Consider the following 12,139-nt stretch of genomic DNA (forward strand, 5'->3'; position numbering starts at 1 on the left):
AACCACAGTGCGAGAAATCGGGAGATTAAGTGTGTGTCTGAAGCAGTCTTATGTCACTAAAATCACAATGAATATGAATATAACTGTGTGTGTGTGTGTGTGGGGGGGGGGGGGCGGGGGGGGGGGGTGAAAGAGAGAGAGCAGTCGAGTGTGTGTGTCTGGATGGCTTATGTCACCCAAATCACAATGGATATGGATACACTGTAGGTGAGTGTGTCTGTGTGTTGCTGCATGGTAACAGTCTTTGATTGGACAGATCCCAGTGGAATACCCTCTGCTCTCGTCACAGAGTCTGACTCTCTGGTCCAATCAAAATAGCCTCTCACAACTACGTCTTCTTATACCAAACCATGCAGGATGCGTGCACACACACATGCACACACACACTCACACACCCACACATGGATAGATGGTATGTATGTATGTATGTATGTATGTATGTATGTATGTATGTATGTATGTATGTATGTACTGTAAACATGTGCAGTTGCACCAGATACGATGTTCAGATAAACCAAGATCATATGATGAATTGTACCAATACAGTGGCTTTTCCTTCTCTTTCCTTGTCATTCACTATTCCGCCCCCTCTGATGTGGGTGTGAATGTGTCTCCTCCTCACAGAGAGCGAAGGAAGGTCCCCTCACACCAGCTAAGATAGAATGAAAGCTGACTGCCAAATGAAAGGGTGGGGGTGTTTTGCTTAAAAGCTCAGTAAGCACATGGCCATCGGTATGCCCCCGCCCCCCCCCACACACACGCACACACACACACACACACACACTCCTGCACACACACCCTCCTACACCCACACACAGTGACCCAGTTAGAACTGCTGCATCACAGGCAGATAAAGAGAAAGTAAAGAGGAGGCTATATTTTAGGAACTGAAATGCAGAAACATTTCACATGAACAGGGGGGAAAAAGAAAGCAAAAGAGGATTGGACAGTGAGGGGGAATTTTGAAGGACAAAATAAAGAAATGAATAATGGGAAATCAGATGTATTAAGTAAATGTAAGAATGGTGATGATAAAGTAGACCAAATACAGTAAATGTAAACTTTTCGAGGTATTAGTGTGCTCTTCTCAACTTATTTAACCACGAATAAACACATTCCCCAGTTGTATTTATTGACAAGGTTATATGTATCTGTTAAATACTATGGAAATGTAACCTTTAACATGAATGTTATGGATCAAACTGTAATAACACATACTAACACTAGAGAGCGATAGTCTCTGCTTTGTCATCCAATTTCCCTGCACAGGCCAGTAGTTGACCACATATAAAAGCATTGGACACACGCCTTTATAAAAGTGATTAGTCACATCGAATAATCTTGAGTCAGCTGCAGCAGATTCTCTTTACCTTTGTACAGCCTTTTCATGAAGAAACTATTGAGATAATTGTGTGAACTGTTCTTTTAAGTTTTCAAGTTGCATGTGTATGTGGTCGTTGATACTTTTCCCTTCCTTTGCACATCTCTATCAACCCCGTTTCCAAACCTTTTACGACACAGAAATAATTTAACCCAGAATCCTGAGTGGAAATGTTTTGCTCGGCTTCCATGTATAAGAGAAAGTGTGTGAAGTGTTGGGGAGTGTCAGCAAGAGGAACTAGGTCAATTATTCTGCTCTGGTGCATCAGCTTGGAAACAGTCAGGCAGATCAGTCTTGTCTTCTGTCCTTTTTTTTTTTGTAACCTTCCCTCCTTCCCCCACTTGTTTCTGCATATACTGCATATACTCCCCCCACTCATCTCCACACTCCCCACTGTGTCTCATACTCTCACACAGCTCCCTCTCTGTCATTTTATAGGCCACAGGACTGGGCTTCTAACGTACTTGCTCTCGTGGCAACCCGTTGCCAGGATACAATGCATGTTCTTGGAGCCAGGGGTAGCGCTGTGGGTGTGAGCTAGTGTTGTCCTGTGTGTGCCTGCAGGAACAAGCTGGAGTTCTATACGTTTTTAGGAACACCTGAATTCTTCCTGTCTTTTGTAGGTTTTGTACAGTGAGCCACTTAAAACACAGTGAGATCTAGGCAGGACATTGCTAGGAGGGACATTGTGTTGACTTTCTACAGATAATAGTAACATATTCCTCCCCCTCGCCCCAGATGAACTGGCTAGGATGGCAAGATAGAATGTGAGCCATCTCCCACTCCATCAATCATTGGCGTGATTCATGTCCTGACAGACAGCTCCTGACCCAGGGTCATAGCCCAGGGGGGGGGGGGGAAGGGGGCAGGAAGGTGAGTGCCTGGGCCCGGTTTACCTATGACATGTGTTGTCAGTCATGATGGGTTTATTTGTGACTGTATTAGGAGAACATTGAGGGCAAAAGACACACAAAAAACACACGGGAGGCCAAAAACCATTATATATGTACAGATTTTTTTTTAATTATGTTGCAAACAATGACATCCAGATATATTGATACACAATTTTACTGTGCGTATGTATGTGTATCTGCGAGTGTGTGAGTGTGTGTGTGTTTTCAGAGAGCAGTGAGACCACAGAAAGCAGATTGACTTCCCACAGCACAGGGAGTCTTCGGTGGGTTAACAAGGCAGACAGCGAGCGAGAGGGCACTGGGTTCTCAGGGGCATTGCACACGTACACCAGTGTGTGTTGGTGTGTGTGTGTGTGTGTGTGTGTAAAGAGAGACTAGTCTGTTCATATGCGTGTCTGTGTGCTCTCTGCAGCATAGGGATCTTTAAGGTCCTGTGAGTATGGACTCAAGTCATGAAAGATGAAGAGTATGAACAATGTGGGGAAAGAAGCTTTGCATCTAAGCCCTCCCATCTCCCCTGCCTCCCCTTCCTTACACCACCAGTCGCAGGAGAAAGAGGGGGAGAGCTTCTCCTGTCGTTATATACAGACAAACAAACAAAACAACACACTCTCATGGTCATGCCCACCAATTTCACAGCCTTTTCTCATCCTTTTATCACTATTGGAATACATTGGCATCGCCAATCATCTTTGCCCTCGTTCATTAGGCTTCCTCTACCCACTTCACACACATCAGAGCTCTCCTTTACCATCTCTCTCTCTTCGTTACAGGTGGCAACATACCACAACATTGGAGGTGAGGAAACAAATCCAATAAAGCCAAACTATACCCTAAAGCCAGGGAAGTGATCCCTTTTCGTGCACCGTGTTAAGTTACCCAGCATTCATCTGTGCCAGGAAAATGTACCCTTTGACCCCCATGGAACTTCATGACAACAGTATGCAAATTAGGCAAATTGAACAGTATACAAGTGTTTTTTTTTTTTCTTCTTTTGGATTCATCATGCAAGGAATACTTATTTTCTTGAGTGTGTGTGTGTGTATATGTGAGAGTGTGTAACATTTATTAAGCGTACTCTACATCCAGAATAATTTACATAAAAGGACAATAGTTATCTTAACAGGGCTTGACAAGGTAGGAGAGGGACAGAGCCAGTTTAATCATGGTATCAAGTGCGTGACATGGGGTTTGGGTGGGTGTGTCAGGAGGGGGGGGGGGGGGCAGCGGGCAGGGGGGGGGAGGGGTGGTCGGGGAGGGGTAGTAGGGCTGCTAAAGGGTCGCATGCTGGCTCAGCGACACTCCCAGACTTTAACTGTCTGATCAACGCTGCCCGTCACCACATAAGGAGCAGAGCGGTGGAAATCTGGAAGAGATGCAGGAAAAAAAATAATAATAAAGGTTACCCTGGATGAAAAGAATATGACCTTGGATGACAAACTGACAAGCATGGGCTTTGGCAGAACAGCTGTGTATGCTTTTTAGAAACACAAGTCTCCTCTGGGGCACAGAGCAACACAAGGGGTGCAGGCAGTCTTACCCAGAGAGGTAACAAAGTGTTCGTGGGCACACAGGGTCTTCATGCAGCGTCTGTTCTTGTAGTCCCAGATCCTCAGGGTCTTGTCATCAGCACAGCTCACTATGAACCTGCCTCCTGGGTGGACCACCACCCCACGCACCCAGTTATCATGACCCACCTAGGAGAGAACACACAGGTCACACACACACACCGGAAACGGAGACATGCAGACATTACTCACTCTTTCTCTCACACAAACACAGACAAGACTTACCAGAGTCATAAGGCACATGCCAGTGCTGATGTCCCACATCTTAATGGTTTTATCCCTGGAGCCGGAGAGCAGGAATGGGCCAGGCTTCCCACTTTTCTTACTCTGCAGCACAGACAGGCTTGTTAATATCTATCCATCTAGAGTTACTGCAGCACTAAAGGCCACAACGCACACTTGTAATCAAACCAACATGGCCAGTGGCACTTTGGAAAGAAAGCAATAAGATGGATACTGAAATACTTGCAAGATCTTTGCCTGAAGAGGAAAAAACATTTTAAAAGATGATATCAGTAGAAGAATAATGGGTGCGTTTGGTTTTGATTATCGTCTCCTTCCTCTGGGTGTGCCTCTAGGGCTGGTCAGATGGCTGAGCGGTTAGGGAATCGGGCTACCAATCAGAAAGCTGCTGGTTCGTGCCAAAATGACGACATGTCCCTGGGCAAGGCCCCTTCACTCTACTTGTCTCGGGGGGAATGTCCCTGTACTTACTTGTAAGTCGCTCTGGATAAGAGCGTCTGCTAAATGTCTAAATGTAAATGTACCTCGGAGCCAGTGGCCTCCAGGATGGTGGGGTGGGCGCTGTCGGGGGCCCAGGCAATGCACTCCACCACGTGCTCGTGCTCCCGCAGCTCCGCCTTGCACTCCTTGGAGGCCGTCACCCACACGCGCACCGTCTGGTCGTTGGAGCAGCTGGCGATCAGAGAACCGTCCTGGTTGGGCCGAACCATGCGCACCCACTCTCTGTGGCCCGTAAACGTCTTCACGCAATACCTGGAGGAGGACCCGTGTAGAGCAAGGATGAGACCGCAGGCAAGGACGCACCAGAGAGTAGAGGTCTTGTCCATAAACAAGACCTAACTCTACCAGACTCCTGCCAGGTCCTGAGATTACAGGCCAGGGTCGTTTCTGGACGGTGTTGCTACAGCAGGTCCACTTCACTCACCCAGTGGCTACCTCCCACATCTTGATGGTCTTGTCTCGGGAGGCGGAGACTATGTGGTCCCCATTGGGCATGATGGCTACAGACGACACATTGTGGTCGTGACCTACAGGAGGCGGGAGAGACGTCAGCCACTCTCAGCATTGTGAGGATGTGTCGTGGTATTTCAAAACACACCGTTTCTTTAATGATAGATGTATCAATCACTACATCGTGTGAGTAAAGAGGCATGTTCTCTGGCTTTCACCAGGGACAATTCAACTGACTTAAACCCGTGTGAGTCTCGTTGACATACATGTTGTTTAACAGTTGTTTAACAGTCCTTTAACCGTTCTTTCTGTCGAGCGTTTAGGAGTGACGAAGCTGAAGCGTCCCCTGCTCCCTTACCATGCATGGTGCGGACGCACTCGAAGCCTTGGAAGTCCCACAGCTTGATGGTCATGTCAGCTGAGCAGGAGGCTAGCAGCTTGCCTGTCTGGTCGAAGGAGATGTCCTGCACAGAGTCTGTGTGGCCCTTCAGGGTGCGCTCAAAGTCCCCCGCCTCATAGTCCCACACCTACGATCCAGCAAAACACACACACACACACACACTCAGTTCTTTCAATTCGATTGGCAGCAATTATTCTCCCCCCGTTTCCCATTTCTTTGAGAGGAGCGAGAGATGAGAGAAAAGAGAGATCAAAAGATTTCCCTGGGACCATCGCTCCATGCTCCGAGAACAGAGCCAGCGTTGCCCTTAACAACCAGTGCATCACCCCATGTCCACGTAGATAGGCAGTGACACAGCAGAACAGAGAGGGAGGGAGGGAGGGAGGGAGGGAGGGAGGGAGGGAGGGAGGGAGGGAGGGAGGGAGGGAGGGAGGGAGGGAGGGAGGGAGGGAGGGAGGGAGGGAGGGAGGGAGGGAGGGAGGGAGGGAGGGAGGGAGGGAGCACCTCTTTGAAATGCAAAGAAAAGCCTGACAAACAAGGATGTTTCCTCAAACACACACACAGAGACACACACACACACCTTGATGGTGGCATCTTCAGAGGCCGTGACCATGACAGAGAAGACTGGGTGGAAGATGACGCGCGTGACGGGCGAGCGATGGCCACTCAGGGCGTATCTCTCCGGGGGGCGGGGGATCCACTCCTTGGGATCCCGCTTCTGGGCCACCGGACCCCCGTGAGTCATCTCCTCCTTGGCCTCGTTCAGCTTCGACTCCAGCTCCATCACCTGGAGAGGAGGGGGCCGGCCGTGGTGGTAGATAGGGAGGGGGGATTTGGAGTGGGGAGAGGGAGAATTAGGTTGAAAGAGAGGGCAGCGAAAGGAGTGGAGTCATTTTTGGTGGCTGTACAGCAGATGCTCCAGTGCACTCACATCGTGGGATCACATACAGAGCATGTGCAAAACACTCAAGGGCTTCATTTTTGCTGAGCGATGAGCAAACTCGCCCCTTCGTTAAAAAACTGAAAATCTAAAACCTCAAAGAAATGTCATGATCTACATTACTGCATTATTTTATTTTTTTTAAGTTATAATCTCCTTTTGAAGGGAAATCTGCCACAGTACAGTGTAAGTGTAGAGTTTGTAGAGCCCCGTATGTGCATCAGTACAGTCTAACCATTCAGAGTTAACCTACCTTCTTCTGTAATCTGATGACAGAGGTCCATTTCTTTTCCAGAAGTCCGGCGTACTTCTTGTCTCCCTCTTCATTCTGAGGGGAAAAGAGAAAAGCTAAGCAAACGATTCTGGATGTTGATGATGGGGGGAAATTGGAAAGTTGAATCCATGCCATGTTATCAGTTTGTCCCAAGCCTGGCATGGTCTTACCACATCTAACTCTGCCTCCTTCTTGAAAGTGGAGTACGCCTCCTCGTACCCATTGGAGCGGAGGTAGTCTGCTATCGCTCGGTTTCTGACGACGGAGCGAGAAAGACCAGGGCATAATTGTCAACAATTTATAGATGCATTGATTCTGCCTTAAAAATCTTTGTTCCACCTTAAAGAGAGGACCACACCCCGTCTAGCAGATGGTGTGCTGCAGTGAGAGTTGGTGTTCCACCTTAAAATGTCAGCAGGGAGCCAAAACCCAGAGAAACGACGAAGCTCTAGGAAAACGCCCATGACTGAATCACAGAGAAAGTGTGTGTTTTTGGTTGCTGTGGAAACCAGTCAACAGCCAACATGGATTTAGCGCTTAAATTTAGAGGAGGGCTCGGGAGCCACCCGCATGCGAACCGTTATATAAATAAGTAGTACAGTTTTCTGTCTCAGATAGGAGTGTTAATATTTTACGAGTAGCCGCTCTAAATTTAGGTTGTGACATCAGCACCCCTAGACTGGCAGCCAGATCCTTGTAACCTGTCTGTGAGTGAGTATGTGTGTGTGTGTGTACGAGCTTTGAGATTACTGGTCTGTGGTTCAGCAGTGTGCCTGTTACTTTGTGCATTAGGTCAGCTTTGGCACAGCCTACTACACATAGAGTAGAATGGTTCACCAGACTATTTCCTGTCTGCAAAGCATCCAGAGCTTTACAGATGCACGCCATCAGCCCGCTCCCTGCTACAGGAGCAGAGAGGGCTGGACACAGAGACCCTGCTCTGCTAAAGCCTGCCAATAGACTAGCTGAGACATCAGCACGTCATCATCATCATTCAGATTATCTCTAGGTCAGATACCTCATAAGTAGTCTGTATTCTGAAGGGATTCTACATGTGCACAAGCAACACTCTTGCCCTGATTAAGGAAACAGGGGTAATGATTGACGCTCTTAAGATAGCTATCAAAATAATAAACCACACCACACTCTCAGGGTTTTAAAAGAGCTTGCATCTACGCATGGCTGGCCAGGAAGAATCCACACATCCCTCCCTTTCAGTTCCTCCACCTCCCCTCCCCCCTCCTGTCTCTCCAGTCATGAGGGTTATGAAATATGCACACTAACGAGCCGTCCCATGAAGCACCCCCAGGCGTGTGCGTGGACACATTCTCCACGCTCATGTTCACAGGTGAGCACGCCACACACGCCCCATTACAGAAGCGCCCTCCGTCCATGATGTGCACTGTACATGTAAACAAACCTGACTTAAGCCCCGTTTGCTAGACTATATTTGTTCAAGCATAAAGATCCTTGTTGGCATAACTACACTCAGTAAGCTGCAGTAATCAAGTTAATCTTATTAACGTGGGGGTATGTATACTTACAGTTCGTCTCGTTGTCTCTGAGAGAGAACCATGATGGCTGTCGAGGCTTCTCTCTCCCTCTGGGGGAGGCGGGGTGAGACCGGGCAGGGCAGGTGTCTGGAGCGTGCGGAGGGGGGGTATCTCTTCCTTCAGTCCGCCCACAGAGAACCAGAGGTGGCAAAGGTGTGCCACAAGAAAGAGGCGGGTGCGCAGGCTTGTCACTCAGGAGTCTTGCCTCTTCTAATTACAGAAATTCACAGCCGATCCCCACAGAAACTCAGCAATGACATCTACCCATCATCTGCTAGGCAGTTAGATAAGGGAGGGATGAAGAAGGAAGGGAGGGATGAAAAAGGGAAAAACAGAAAAGAAAGAGGAGTGATTTAATTAGGTTGACATCATCTATCACATCTCACACACATCTGTGGTTCACAGGTCCATATGTCGCACTGCAATGTGTGAGACTAAAACAGAAAAATAAGTCAGTGCAGTCATATACAGCTTTGGCAATTCTCTCTCCAAACCATTTCCTGAGCCTTAAAAACTGCCACCACCTGAAACCTAAGGGGCACTAAGCGGCTTACTGACCAGACCACCAAGAGTCTAGAGTGTGTGTGTTAGATAGACTACTAGTCTCCCAGACAGCTGACAGTGCAATGAGGAAGGGGCTTGACGGCAGCTAACAGGATTAACCTCAGGACAGAGGGGACCTTCATAAGGAGAGAGGAAAAAAACGGCTGCTGACTGTCTATCTGAATCTGTTTGTCTGTCAGTCAGCTCCTAACAGTACAGTATGGTTCATATCCCAAGGACCAGGCCCTTTTAGTCTTCCAATCCTCCCCTCCTTGTCCCCTCTGACTGATGATGATCACTGATCTGGGGGCCGACATGAGCAGCAGCAGAATGGCGGATGGTTATCATTGGACCGTTGCTGTTTAGCATGGCTCGGAAATGGCCTGCTAACTACATTAGCCTTGCCTGGCAGCTATGATGTAACCACACAGGCTGAGCCAGGCAGCTCTACCCCAGGCCTGCATGAGGCACAGCGGCTATGGCAGGAGCTCACACGTGTGTATGTGTGTGTGTGTGTGTTTTTCATATTACAAAGTTCTACAAAACTGAACCAGTGACCTAGGCTACAAAGTCAAAGGACTATAAATCGGTAATCGGGCAATAGGTGTTCAAAGTCCAGCTCCCTTATCTAGAAGTACCATGTGCAGCTATGCCTACGCAAGGCTCAGCCTTAACCAAATGAACAATACCTTGCCAAGTCATTCAGACCTGTTACAAATAAGTAGTACTGCCTGCCTTACAAACTCAAATTAATCACAACTGTAGATTAGGTACAATCATGGCCACTTCATTTGAAGTCTCCTGGGAGTAAAATGGTCTGGAGAAGTGTTTAGTTAAGCCCCTTTCCAGTCACAAAGAACCCTGAATAAAATCCTTCACACTGCAGAGCCACAGCATTCTAATGCATTTCTACTACACTCTTCATGAGAAGTCAGTTTACCAGCACAAAACAGTTGAGTTGAACATAACTCCAACATGAAAAAACTATGCTCTGACAAGGAGAAATGCTAAATGAAGCCCCATAGAAGAGTGATGTACTGCTCCACACCCATACAGACATGAACCATCACTACACAAATGCTAATATGTGCCAGATCAAGAGGTAGGTGGCAAAGGTCACATTGATCACCGACCTGCAGACTACCATTTCATCATCCTTAGGGATGCAGAAGCACTGAAAACTAAAGCCTCACAAAACACAGCATTATTGGTGCCTACATCCATACGTTTGTGGAATATCGATCACATGCCTTTTTGAATAATGCAAGATGGCCCAAATGTATTTTTATTAAGCTTGTTGTGCGGGCAAGGTCATCCATTTTCAGTAGGTGCTTCCTAGACTTAAGTTCAAGTAACATCTTGTTGGACCTATGCTGTTTTACATTTAGCATACGCTCTTATCCAGAACAACTTACAGTAAGTACAGGGACATTCCCCCGAGGCAAGTAGGGTGAAGTGCCTTGCCCAAGGACACATCATTTGGCGCAGCCGGGAATCGAACTGGCGACCTTAAGATTACTAGCGCTTCAGATCCCTAACCGCTCAGCCACCTGACTCCCGTGTTTAGTAGTAGAAGATGACAAACCAACCTTTACAAAACAGACACAAAGACATTGTGTTGTTGGCCTGCATGGTAACTAACCAGCCTTAAACTGCTGACCTACTGACAACAGTTGACTGTTTGGGCGATCACGACCTGAAGGCGCTTCCACGAACAAGGCCATCAATCTTTGTTGTTTTTGTAGATCTCATGTCCTCCCTCTTACACCATAATGACAGCCAGCAACCCATCGGGTTATTTTGTAGCTTGCTAACTAGCAATGTGTAACATTGTTAAACAAGAGATGACTGACACCGATAAACGAGTTGTGATCAAATAATAGACGTGTTGTGTAGTTGGGAAAACGCGGCGAATAATAAATATCAAGCACGTAAGTTAGCTAGACGGCTACATGTTGACCCAATAACCACGTTCTCATCTGTGAACGTTAGAATGTTAGCCTGGCTAGCTAGCCATCAATTAATAACTGTAGGTTAGCTAGCTAGCCTACTAATAGGCGAGTTGGGTAGCTTAGAGTAGAAAACTAGCGCGTTAACTAAATAAGCGAAAGCCTGCAACAACTAACAGCTAGCTAATGTACTGTCACTGACTGAGGTTTAGAAGACAAGGTTGAAGTAGTACCAGCAACGCCCTTTCTAGCTTGCTAGCTACTGTAGCCAACGTCAGCCATGGAAACGGCTAAATCATAGAAAAACATGGGGTTGTATGTTCCACTCTAATTAAATTTCAAAATTTAACTTTCAAAAACATCACAGGACATTATCTTACTAACTGCTGAACCTCGAAATGATTACAATTTTGCAACAATTAAGCCAGTAAAATGCTCTAGACTGAGAGGTCATGCAAGACAGAGTTCACTCGTTTTTAAAATATGTGGTCCATAAAGCAAAGTGCAGCCTAGATTGAGTGCTTCTAAGGAGCCCTCAGAAATTTCACCAAAAAACGGACAGATATGATACACTTCTTGTTAGACAAAACATGGAAGTAGGTAGATCCTTATTTGCCAACATGGAATGACACGTTGAAAATTGCATTTAGCCATCAAAACATTAGCAATAGTTAAGGCTGTAGTAGTACGAAATGATACGTACAGACGCTAGTAAAGATGAAATACTAAACCATTCATCCAGTAATCTAACAAACCAACTAGTCAAACTAGCTAGTAATAAGTTTACAGATAGTCAGATTCAATATGACATTTAGTGCGCCGCCTGTGGATTTGCATCAGAACGCTACCCACCCTCACAAAATTGGCAAAACTCGGTCTGCAAAACGTGCAGGCCTAGACAGGCTACAGTAGCACTAGCTACCAAAGTTTGAATCGTTGCTAGCTACCTGTTAGGTAACTACCCAAGTAAACTAAAATGTAACAATCACATTTTCATAATATTTGTTCATTACATTAGTTAAAAAATTAGAACATTAGCCAAGAGAATACAACGTAATAACAAAACAATCAGTTTTCCAACCTTGTGTCGCCGAGGTTGCTGTAACGGCCTCTCCGCCATTTTGAGGCAGACGGAGGGAAAGCACAAAACTGCAGCCAAATCGTCATGATTCTCGCTGACTTTTAGGGCAAAATCAGGGACCAGAGAAATGAAACCCACTTACCACTTTGTATACGCTCTGTCTCATAATCCTGTATTTGTTGTCGAAACAGCTAATCAAGTATGCTTCTAGTTTTATCTCTCTTAAGAGCAGTGTTTTTACAATACCCCGGCAGGGTAGGTCAGTAGGATTTCTCCTTGTAGATTTTACCACCGCATTCGCATTCGGATGGCGGGCACGCGCACGGACTGGCGTTGGTTCGT

At 46.7% G+C, this 12,139-nt stretch overlaps 1 protein-coding gene across 3 annotated transcripts; it reads right to left on the reverse strand.

The window, feature by feature from the left end:
- Window positions 1–3,518: 3,518 nt before the first annotated feature.
- On the reverse strand, window positions 3,519–12,108 carry LOC146288056 (lissencephaly-1 homolog B-like). 3 transcript variants are annotated; one of them, XM_084697933.1, is made up of 11 exons: window positions 11,940–12,108; window positions 8,216–8,495; window positions 6,842–6,926; window positions 6,651–6,725; window positions 6,038–6,244; window positions 5,416–5,584; window positions 5,032–5,134; window positions 4,631–4,859; window positions 4,089–4,190; window positions 3,836–3,992; window positions 3,519–3,661 (listed from the first exon to the last, which is right to left on the reverse strand). In XM_084697933.1, exons 2-11 carry the CDS (start codon window positions 8,245–8,247, stop codon window positions 3,588–3,590), a joined length of 1,233 nt encoding a protein of 410 aa, XP_084554059.1. In that variant the 5' UTR covers window positions 8,248–8,495; window positions 11,940–12,108; the 3' UTR covers window positions 3,519–3,587. The 3 variants fall into 3 exon arrangements, with proteins under 3 accessions (XP_084554059.1, XP_084554058.1, XP_084554061.1); XM_084697932.1 differs by having other exon boundaries at window positions 8,216–8,498; XM_084697935.1 differs by lacking the exon at window positions 11,940–12,108 and adding an exon at window positions 11,798–11,899.
- Window positions 12,109–12,139: the final 31 nt, after the last annotated feature.

This window comes from Hypomesus nipponensis, chromosome 5 (genome assembly GCF_054491055.1).
Source record: "Hypomesus nipponensis isolate SF chromosome 5, ASM5449105v1, whole genome shotgun sequence".
In the NCBI taxonomy this organism is placed as follows: domain Eukaryota; kingdom Metazoa; phylum Chordata; class Actinopteri; order Osmeriformes; family Osmeridae; genus Hypomesus; species Hypomesus nipponensis.

What these genes read in the sequence shown, in the direction of transcription:
- LOC146288056 (XM_084697933.1), bottom strand. Translation starts at nt 8,247, where the DNA reads ATGGTTCTCTCTCAGAGACAACGAGACGAACT. An exon ending in AGGAGGCAGAGTTAGATGTG is followed by an intron (nt 6,726 to 6,841) that starts GTAAGACCATGC and finishes TTTTCCCCTCAG; the next exon opens with AATGAAGAGGGAGACAAGAA. An exon ending in GCATGTGCCTTATGACTCTG is followed by an intron (nt 3,993 to 4,088) that starts GTAAGTCTTGTC and finishes GTTCTCTCCTAG; the next exon opens with GTGGGTCATGATAACTGGGT.